The sequence below is a fragment of the Mastomys coucha genome, unplaced genomic scaffold, assembly GCF_008632895.1.
Source record: "Mastomys coucha isolate ucsf_1 unplaced genomic scaffold, UCSF_Mcou_1 pScaffold18, whole genome shotgun sequence".
Taxonomy (NCBI): Eukaryota; Metazoa; Chordata; class Mammalia; order Rodentia; family Muridae; genus Mastomys; species Mastomys coucha.
The window spans coordinates 54267755-54278658 of record NW_022196900.1 but is presented as its reverse complement, the minus strand read 5'-3'; the positions used below and the strand labels follow the sequence as shown (position 1 = coordinate 54278658).

The window sequence follows — 10904 nt, the reverse complement described above, 5'->3', positions numbered from 1 at the left end:
GATTGAGGAGTATTGGTACTAGGTCTTCTTTGAAAGTCTGATAAAACTCTGCACTAAACCCATCTGGTCCTGGGCTTGTTTTGGTTGGGAGACCATTAATGACTGTTTCTATTTTATTAGCAGATATGGGACTGTTTAGATCGTTCATCTGATCTTGATTTAACTTTGGTACCTGGTATCTGTCTAGAAAATTGTCCATTTCATCTAGGTTTTCCAGTTTTGTTGAGTATAGGCTTTTGTAGTAGGATCTCATGATTTTTTGGATGTCCTCAGTGTCTATTGTAATGTCACACTTTTCAATTCTCATTTTATTAATTAGGATACTGTCTCTGTGCCCTCTAGTTAGTCTGGTTTAGGGTTTATCTATTTTTTTTTTTTTAATTTTCTCAAAGAACCAGCTTCTGGTTTGGTTGATTCTTTGTATAGTTCTTTTTGTTTCCACTTGGTTGATTTCAGCCCTGAGTTTGATTATTTCCATTGACTCCTCTTGGGTGAATTTGCATCTTTTTGTACTAGAGCCTTTCAGATGTGCTGTCAAATTGCTGGTGTATGATCTCTCCAGTTTTGTTTTGGAGGCACTCAGAGAGCTATGAGTTTTCTTCTTAGGACTGCTTTCATTGTGTCGCATAAGTTTGTGTATGTTATGGCTTCATTTTCATTAACCTCTAAAAAGTCTTTAATTTCTCTTTCTTTCTTTCTTTCTTTCTTTCTTTACTTCCTTCCTTCCTTCCTCTCTTTTCTTTCTTTCTTTCTTTCTTTCTTTCTTTCTTTCTTTCTTTCTTTCTTTCTTTCTTACTTTCTTTCTTTCTTCCTTGACCAAGTTATCATTGAGTAGGGTGTTGTTAAGCTTCCACATATATGTGGGCTTTCTGTTGTTTATGTTGTTATTGAGGAGTAGCCTTAGTTTGTAGTGACCTGATAGGATGCAAGGAATTATATCAATCTTCTTGTATCTGTTAAAGTCTGTTGTGGCTCCATTTTCATTAAACTCTAGAAAGTCTTTAATTTCTTTCTTTATTTCTTCCTTGATCAAGTTATCATTGAGTAGAATGTTGTTAAGCTTCCACGTGTATGTGGGCATTCTATTGTTTATGTTGTTATTGAGGAGCAGCCTTAGTCCATGGTGATCTGATAGGATATAAGGAATTATTTCAATCTTCTTGTATCGGTTGAGGCCTGATTTGTGACCAATTATATGGTCAATTTTGGAGAAGGTACCATGAGGTGCTGAGAAGAAGGTATAACCTTTTGTTTTGGGATAAAAAGGTCTATATATATCTGTTAAATCTATCTGTTTCATAACTTCTGTTAGTTTCACTGTGTCTTTGTTTAGTTTCTGTTTCCATGATCTGTCCATTGCAGAAAGTAGGGTGTTGAAATCTCCCACTATTATTGTGTGCAGTGCAATGTGTGAGTTGAGCTTTAGTAAATTTCTCTTATGAATGTAGATGCCCTTGCATTTGGAGTGTAGAGTTTCAGCATTGAGAGTTCATCTTGGTAGATCTTACCTTTGATGAATATGAAGTGTCCCTCCTTATCTTTTTTGATCACTTTAGGTTCAACGTCGATTTTATTCGATATTAGAATAGCTACTCCAACATTTTTTTGGGGACCATTGGCTTGGAAAATTGTTTTCCAGCCTTTTATTCTGAGGTAGTGTCTGTCTTTGTCACTGAGGTAGGTTTCCTGTATGCAACAAAATGTTGGGTCCTGTTTACATACCCAGTCTGATAGCCTATGTCTTTTTATTGAGAAATTGAGTCCATTGATATTAATAGGTATTAAGGAAAAGTAATTGTTGCTTCCTGTTATTTTTGTTGTCAGAGTTGGAATTCCATTCATGTGGCTATCTTCTTTTAGTTTTGTTGGAAGATTACATTTTTGCTTTTTCAGAGATGTAGTTCCCCTCCTTGTATTGGAGTTTTCCATTTATTACCCTTTGAAGGGCTGGATTTGTGGAAAGATATTGTGAAAATTTGGATTGTCATGGAATACTTTGGTTTCTCCATCTATGGTAATTGAGAGTTTTGCTGGGTTTAGTAGCCTGGGCTCGTATTTGTTTTCTCTTAGGGTATGTATGACATCAGTCCAGGATCTTCTGGCTTTCATAGTCTCTGTGTGAGAAGTCTGGTGTAATTCTGATAAGTCTGCCTTTATATGTTACTTGATCTTTTTCCCTCACTCCTTTTAATATTCTTTCTTTGTTTTGTGCAACTGGTATTTTGATTATTATGTGATGGGAGGAATTTCTCATCTGGTCCAAACTAGTTGGAGTTCTGTAGGCTTCTTGTATATTCATGGGCATCCCTTTTTTTTAAGTTAGAGAAGTTTTCTTCTATAATTTTGTTGAAGATATTTATTGGCCCTTTAAGTTGGAAATCTTCACTCTCTTCTATACCTATTATCCTTAGGTTTGGTCTTCTCATTGTGTCCTGGATTTCCTGGATGTTTTGGGTTAGGATCTTTTTGCATTTTGGGTTTTCTTTGACTGCTGTGTCAGTGTTTTCTATGGTATCTTCTGCCCCTGAGATTTTTTCTTCTGTCTCTTGTATTCCATTGGTGATGCTTGCATCTATGGCTCCTGATTTCTTTCCTAGGTTTTCTATCTCCAGAGTTGTCTCTCTTTGTTAATTCTTACTTGTTTCTACTTCCATTTTTAGGTCCTGGATGGTTTTGTTCAATTCTTTCACCTGTTTGGTTGTGCTTTCGTGTAATTCTTTAAGGGATTTTTGTGTTTCCTCTTTAAGAGCGTCTACTTGTTTACTCATCTTCTCCTGTAATTCTTTAAGGGATTTTTGTTTCCTCTTTGAGGACTTGTACCTGTTTACCTGTGTTCTTTTGTATTTTTTTAAGGGAGTTATTTATGTCCTTCTTAAATTCCTCTATCACCATCATGAGATACAATTTTAGATCCAAATCTTGCTTTTCTGGTGTGTTGGTGTATTCAGGACTTGCTGTGGTGCAAGTACTGTGTTCTGATGAAGTCAAGTAGTCTTGTTGGTAAGATTCTTGCATTTGCCTTTTGACATCTGTTAATCTCTGGTGTTAGATGTTCTTGCTGTCTCTGTCTGGAGCTTGTTCCTCCTGTGGGTCTGTAATCCTGTGTCAGCACTCCTGGGAGATCAGCTCTCCCCTGGTAAGACCCGTGCACAGAGAGCTGTAGATAAGCCATACCTTCTGGGTGCAGATGGATAAATGAAGGACCCTGTCCCAGTTGCTCTGCAGTCTCTGTGGCCTGTGCCTCCCAGCTGGTCCCATCTTAGAAAGTCACTGGAGAGAAAATGGCTATCTAGCCTGAGACTCAGGGTCAGATCACTCTCTGGAGACCTGCTCTCCCAGGCAGGAAAGGTGCACAGAGAGTCATGGAACAGAGGGCTAACCTTCTAGGTATAAACATTTTATGTAGTAACTCTCCTTTGTTTTCTTGTTCTATCAGTAAACAAATAGACCTATTCTTCTTCATTTAAAATGAAAGGGCAAGAACAGAGAATCAAAATGAAGCCAGTGCATTTATTTTGGCTACACATATACACAAGCATGTGCATGCATGCCCACACACACACAAATATCCATTGAGTGACAGAGGAAGGCACCATTCATTATGAAATAACTATACCAGGACTATGCTTTTTTGGTTTTTCGAGACAGGGTTTCTCTGTATACCTCTGGCTGTCCTGAAACTTACTCTGTAGACCAGGCTGGCCTCGAACTCAGAAATCAGCCTGCCGCTGCCTCCCAAGTGCTGGGATCAAAGGCGTATGCCACCACCATCAGGCTAGGACTGTGATATTTTGTTAGAAAGAGATGTTCCTGAAGAAATGGCTTCCCTCCTTGCTATAGATAGAGGTAGAAAGGACCCTGTCCCAGCTGCTCTGCCACTTCTGTGGCCTGTGCCTCCCTGCTGGTTCTGGCATAGAAAGTCATAGGAGAGAAAATGGTGATCTCACCTGAGTCCCCGGGGGTCAGAGCACTCTTCAAGACCTGCTCTCCCTTGGCAGGAAAGGCACACAGAGGGCTGTGGAACAGGCGCACCTCCTGGCTGTAGATGAAGGTAGAAAGGACCCTGTCCCAGCTGCTCTGCTGCTTCTGCAGCCTGTGCCTTCCATCTGGTCCCACCTTAGAAACTCTAACTGGAGAGAAAAATCAATTATTTTTTCTTTAGTCAGTGTATACTTTTTGAAGTTAAAAAATACTATGAAGGAAAAAAAATGTAACAAGTAAGAAGTGATTTGCTGGTTGCTAAAGACTTGGAATTTTCTTTGTAGATGTGTTCACCACACCAAACATCCATGGTACCAATTCTGAAATATCTGTGACTGCCACAACTAATTTGAAATTTGCTATGAAGAACTGTAAGTACTGAATGCACTGCTACACATGCCAAGACCTTAGGATTCCAGAACTGTTCCAGGGGAAACGAGGGAGGCCCAGGGTTTCACGTCTACAGTTCATCTTGTACTTCTGGAAGCCAGCAGAGTTTTGTCATCTCTCTTCCCTGCCTACACACACACACACACACACACCCCACACACATTTTCTTCTGTAATGTTTTGTGAAGCTCCATGTCCATTACAGTGACCATTCCAGAAGGCAGGCAGAGTTTCTCATTTCTAAACTTCCCGTTTTTCAGTTTGAATGGAAGGAGACATTAACTAAATTTAGTATTCCAGGCTGTTACACACCTTTCTTAAACCCATGTTTGTGGGTTTTTTTTTTCTCTTTTATACTTTTATATTTTGAATGGTGTGAAATAGCAAAAAAGTGGCCTTTTTCTGGCTATGGCAATTTCAATACTGGGGCAGATTCATTAATGCCTAACAAATTTACTTGACAATAATAGAGAATTTGAGCAATTCCAAGCCTGTGGCACTCACACTTTAGGACAGATTTAGTTAATTCACCAGGGGCATCTTGCTTGTGTAGATAAAACATCTTGAGTTGTGTGGAATAAGATACAGTTAACTGACTTAAGTATCCCAGAGACACCTCAAATTTCTAACAGTACTAGTTACTGATAACCATTGTACCCAAGGAAGAAAATCCAAGATCCTAGATTCTTCCCCCACAACTAGAGGATTATCAAGAAGAGTTAAAGTGCCTTCTACATGTAGACTATTCCAGAAGAGCAAGTCCATCAAATAAGCAGAAAGCTCCAGGATAGCTTTCACTAATAATAAATTGCCTGAGCATAGTCTCTATAAGGTAAATGGAGACAATTGGGTGGTGTTCTCTTTAGTAGGAATTAATGGTTGTATTGTAGCTAGGATTAGTCTCCTGTTTTGAGTCCTGTCTGAATTAATTATTTCAGAAATAGGACCCCTTTTCTACCTTTTCTCATTAACAGAATACCTGTGATGGATTTGTAAGCTCTGTGAATTCATTGTATCCCTCCAAAGAAATCTTCCTATTGAGGGATGGTACCCCATATGGAACATATGTTACTATTTGGCTAAGTTGACCAGTACAGCCCAAATATTCTCAGTGATGCAGTTCTGCAAGGATGCATCGTAGGTTGAGGTTTACACTAAGGCCTACCTAGCAAGCCTGCCAAAGCCAACCATCTTACCCAATAGCGCTCCATTCCCTCTAAATGCCTAAGTTATATGCTTTTACTCTCTTTCATAGAATACAGACATATTAACCCTACTTCAGGCATCTAATACTCACAAAAACATTATTCTCCAAGGCCTTTCTTCCTCTTCTTCATTTCTGATTTAAAAAAAGAAAAGTCATTCTCTTTGTTCTCCCCTTGTCTTTGACAATTGGTCAGTGTTTTAATATGCTGAAAATACTTTTTCCTTTTCCTAGATAAATCCAGCAAACCAACTGCCAGTGGAGAAGAAGGAAAACCTAGCGCACAGTCTCGTAAAAGTACTAAGACTACTACACTGTATTTGATATCTGGAGCGTATTATTATATGGCGTATGCCATTAACATTCACTCCTTTGAACATGACATAGTGAACAGCATGCCTAAAGAGTCCATGCTGCTATTGTTTAGAGTCACCTGGAATCTTTTAAGTGGCAAATACGTAAGAGTCTATTTTCAAATGTACCTGACAAGCAATGGGAAGTGAATGTTATGGAAGTTTTAAAATATTTATAAATAGATCTGTATATTTATAAAATATATTCATAAATGTTTAGATTTATCTAAGATAAGCATATGGGGTATATTTTCATATTTTTGATGACAATGTAAATGTTTCTACTTGATTAAGGAATAAATGTATCTCTGGTCACAATGATTAATGTTTCCTAAGATCATTTGAGGGAGGGTCTTGGGAATGGGGGGGGGAGGCTACAAACTCAAAATTACTGTTTTATTTTCTTGCCAAGATCATTGTTCCTTATGAAATATTTGTGAAGCCATACAATCCAGGATGACTCTCATAGGTTTTTGAGTGAGTGTGTAATTAATTGTAGACAATAGATTCTCATCTGTTACCCATGTTATCTCTTTTGAACAGCCTCAACCCCCAATGTACCTGCATTTTGGACAATGTTAGCTAAAGGTAAATTAATGTAGTGAGGTAACTGGGGAAATGTTTTGATTTTCTAACAGTTTATATAAGAAGACATTTATAACATTTTATATAATAAAAACAAGACTGATGTAAATATTTCTAACAATAATCAGCAGATACATGTTTACTGCTCCCTTGTAATAGCAAATGTTATACTCGGAGAAATGATAAAAGTTGCAGTTTCTGAGTCTTCTGCACCCAGAAGTATGTCTTCCTGCAAAGGTTGCAATCTAGAGTGTATCTTAAAATCAAGAAGACACTAGCTGGTGTAGAGAAGTTGGTTTTCCTCTTTCATTGTGTTGCAGATAACTATTATGGTCTTCTTATTTTCAAGCTTTGACTCCAGAAACAGATGAGCCCAGATCAAAAAGTCATCCAACTGAGTTCATGATTCAGCATTTAAACCAGGTTTCTGCCCAGTGCGGCTCCTCTATGTTTGGAGCAGCATTCGCATAAACACATGGAGATGCACATATAAGTGAAAAGTATCAATGCATATTTGTGCATGAAAGTAATGTGTATAGCATAAATACACAAGTACACACTTCATGCACAGTATAATGCACAGCTCAATCTATGCTTGTGTATATTCTAGGTGGATAAGAGCTACACATTAACATATATGTGTCACATACACATAACATATGTGTCACATACACATAAAAGTAAAATATGCACAGTATTCACTTGACCATCATTATTTGTGTGTTTTGTATTTACATTCAGGATTTTCTACTCACTAACATCTCTTCGTTACCATAAAGTCAGTATTTGTAGAATCTTCAAGGTCATTTGTCAGTATTTCGACAGCTTCAGATATTTTTAATTTCCTCATAGTCAGTCACACCTTCAACTGGCTCCTGAGCCTAGTATTAAATAGGTTTTTAATGTCCCTAATAGTATGATGGACCCTATGGAAAATACACATTTATTAGATAAGCTCTACTTGAACATAAGTTACAGAGATGTTCACTTTACAAAACAATATTAAAATGAATAGTAATAATGGATTTTATACATTATACACACACCTTTATACACATGCAGACATTTTAGTAAGTAAATGTTACTTATCATAACATCAACATATTGTTTTAACAGTTATAAATGGAACAACAGTGATCATGGGTGATAAAGATCAATTTTTTCAACCAATTCCAGGTAAGAACAAAGTACTTTAATTAATAGATACATAAATGTCACCTGAATTTCAGTGGCTGCATTGTGAAACAACTTCTCATAGCAAAGGGTAGTGTATGTGGAAGAGTGTAATTGACAGCTAATGCCATATCAGAGAGGACATTGACTACAATAGACAAATTATACTTCTCAAGTACTGTTGCTGCCCTCTTACTAATGACTATTACTATCTTCTAGTATTTTGACATACAATGTTGAAACAGATTGATATTTGAGTTAAATATGTGTGTGTGTGTATAATGCTTTGTTAAATATACATAATATATTTTAAAATATATAGAATATATAAAATATATGTGTAATATGTGTATACATACACAAGTGGGCTTTTAAAATAGGCTCTTCTTTAGAGTTTTAAGTTTAAAGAAAACAATAGCAAAAACTATAGAGTTCCCATATTCCACCCTTCTTTTGGTTTCTATTTTTTTTTATGTTAAAATTGTGTGTGTGTGTGTGTGTGTGTGTGTGTGTGTGTGTGTGCCACATGCATGTATTTACCTATGGAGGCCAGAAGAGGGTGTCAGATCCCTCGGAAGTGGAGTTACAGATGGGTGTGAGGTTCCTGATATAGGTACCTAGAACCAATCTCCTAGTTTGGATGCAATGTTTTAATTTTCTTCAAACCCTTTGCCCTATAAGAAAATGATTGAAAATGACATACATTTGGTGACATATCTAGGATCTGTTTGCTCAGTTCTGTAATGACTTATTTTGCCTTGAGCTATTTTAAGAAAGTGGAGTGATGACAAATAACTGGCCAAATAACAAAGCAGGGATGAAAAATGATAGGTACCTTAGAAATATGTTGTCATCTCCGGATGTTACACTTAAGTGGCTAAATGTAAAATGGCTTCCTACCATTTGCTGAGGATACATTATGTATCAGGTGTACTGATATATATTCACACACACTATATACCAGAGGTTCTGTTACATATTTATACACACTATATATCAGGCTTTTTTTTCTATTTTTTCTTTTTTTATTAGATATTTTCTTTATTTACATGTCATACAATATCTCCTTTCCCAGTTTCCCCTCCAAAAAAAATTAAAAAAAAAAAAAACAAGAAGAACAAACTCTTGTTCCCTTTCCCCTCCCCCTGCTTGTCACCCCACCCTCTCCTGCCTACTGGCCCTGGCATTCCCCTACATTGGGGCATAGAACCTTCACAGGGCCAAGAGCCTCTCCTCCCATTGATGACCCACTTGGCCATCCTCTACTATACATATGTTGCTGGAGCCATGAGTCCCACCATGTGTACTCTCTGGTTGGTTGTTTAGTCCCTGGGAATTCTGAGGGTACTAATTAGTTCATATTGTTGTTTGTCCTAAGGGGCTGCAAACCCTTCAACTCCTTGGATCCTTTATCTAGCTCCTTCATTGGGGACCCTGTACTCAGTCCAATGGATGGCTGTGAGTCTCTACTTCTGTATTAGTCATGTACTGTCAGAGCATCTCATGAGACAGCTATATCAGGCTGGATTGTCCTTCCTTCAGTCTCTGCTCCATAGTTAGTCTCTGCAACTCCTACCATGGGTATTTTGTTCCCCCTTTTAAGAAGGAATGAAGTATCCACATTTTGGTCTTCCTTCTTCTTGAGTTTCTTGTGTTTTGTGGATTGTACTTTGTGTATTCTGATCTTCTGGGCTAATATCACCTTATCAGAGAGTGCAAACCATGTGTGTTCTTTTGTGATGGGGTTACCTCACCCAGGATAATATTCTCCAGATCCATTTATTTCCCTAAGAATTTCATAAATTCATTGTTTTTAGTTGCTGAGTAGTACTCCATTGTGTAAATGCAGCACATTTTCTGTATCCATTCCTCTGTTGAGGGACATCTGGATTGTGTCCAGCTTCTGGCTATTATGAATAAGGCCGCTATGAACATGGTGGAGCATGTGTCCTTATTACATGTTAGAGCATCTTCTGGGTATATGCGCAGGAGTGGTGTAGCTGGTCCTCTGGTAGTACTATGTCCAATTTCCTGAGGAGCCACCAAACTGATTTCCAGAGTGGTTATACCAGCTTGCAGGCCCAACAGCCATGAAGGAGTGTTCCTCTTTCTCCACAACCTCTCCAGCATCTGCTGTCACCTGAGTTTTTATCCTAGCCATTCTGACTGGTGTGAGGTGGAATCTCAGGGTTGTTTTGATTTGCATTTCCCTGATGATTAAGGATGTTGAACATTTCTTTAGGTGCTTCTCAGCCATTTGGTATTCCTCAGTTGAGAATTCTTTGTTTAGCTTTGTACCCCATTTTTAAATAGGGTTATTTGGTTCTCTAGAGTCTAATTCTAGAATTCTTTCTATATACTGGATATTAGCCATCTATCAAATATAGGGTTGGTAAAGATCTTTTCCCAATCTGTTGGTTGCCATTTTGTCCTATTGACAGTGTCTTTTGCCTTACAAAAGCTTTGTAATTTTATGAGGTCCCATTTGTCAATTCTTGATCTTAGAGCATACGCTATTGATGTTCTGTTCAGGAAAATTTCTCCTGTCCCTATGTTCTCGAGGCTCTTTCCCCACTTTCTTTTCTATTAGTTTCAGTGTATCTGTTTTTATGTGGAGGTCCTTGATCCACTTGGACTTGAGCTTTGTAGGAGATAGGAGATAGGAATGGATCGATTTGCATTCTTCTACATGCTAACCACCAGTTGAGCAAGCACCATTTGTTTAAAATGCTGTCTTTTTTCTGCTAGATGGTTTTAGCTTCTTTATCAAAGATCAAGTGACCATAAGTGTGTGGATTCATTTCTGGGTCTTCACTTCTATTCCATTCATCCGCCTGCCTGTCACTGTACCAATACCATGCACTTTTTAATCACAATTTCTCAGTAGTACAGCTTAAGTTCTGGGGTGATGATTCCACCAGAGGTTCCTTTATTGTTGAGAATAGTTTTCGCTATCCTAGGTTTTTTGATATTCCAGATGAATTTGAAAATTGCTTTTTCTAAGTCTGTGAAGAATTGAGTTGGAATTTCGATGGGGATTGCATTGAATCTGTAGATTGCTTTTGGCAAGATGGCCATTTTTACTATATTAATCCTGCCAATTGATCCTGCCAATCATGAGCATGGGAGATCTTTCCATCTTCTGAGATCGTCGAATTCCTTCTTCAGAGACTTGAAGTTCTTGTCAAACAGATCTTTTACTTGCTTAGTTAGAGTCAC

General features: G+C 37.8%; 1 protein-coding gene across 2 annotated transcripts in view; it reads left to right on the top strand.

Annotated features, from left to right (window-relative positions):
• The window catches only part of Eqtn (equatorin), a 22457-nt gene that overhangs the window by 4589 nt on the left and 6964 nt on the right, over window positions 1–10904 (top strand). For both annotated transcript variants that reach the window (XM_031377867.1, XM_031377868.1), the window contains exons 3-6: window positions 4266–4352; window positions 5809–5871; window positions 6471–6515; window positions 7629–7688. In XM_031377867.1, the coding sequence (XP_031233727.1) occupies window positions 4266–4352; window positions 5809–5871; window positions 6471–6515; window positions 7629–7688 (255 nt within the window). The remainder of the gene's footprint in view (window positions 1–4265; window positions 4353–5808; window positions 5872–6470; window positions 6516–7628; window positions 7689–10904) is intronic.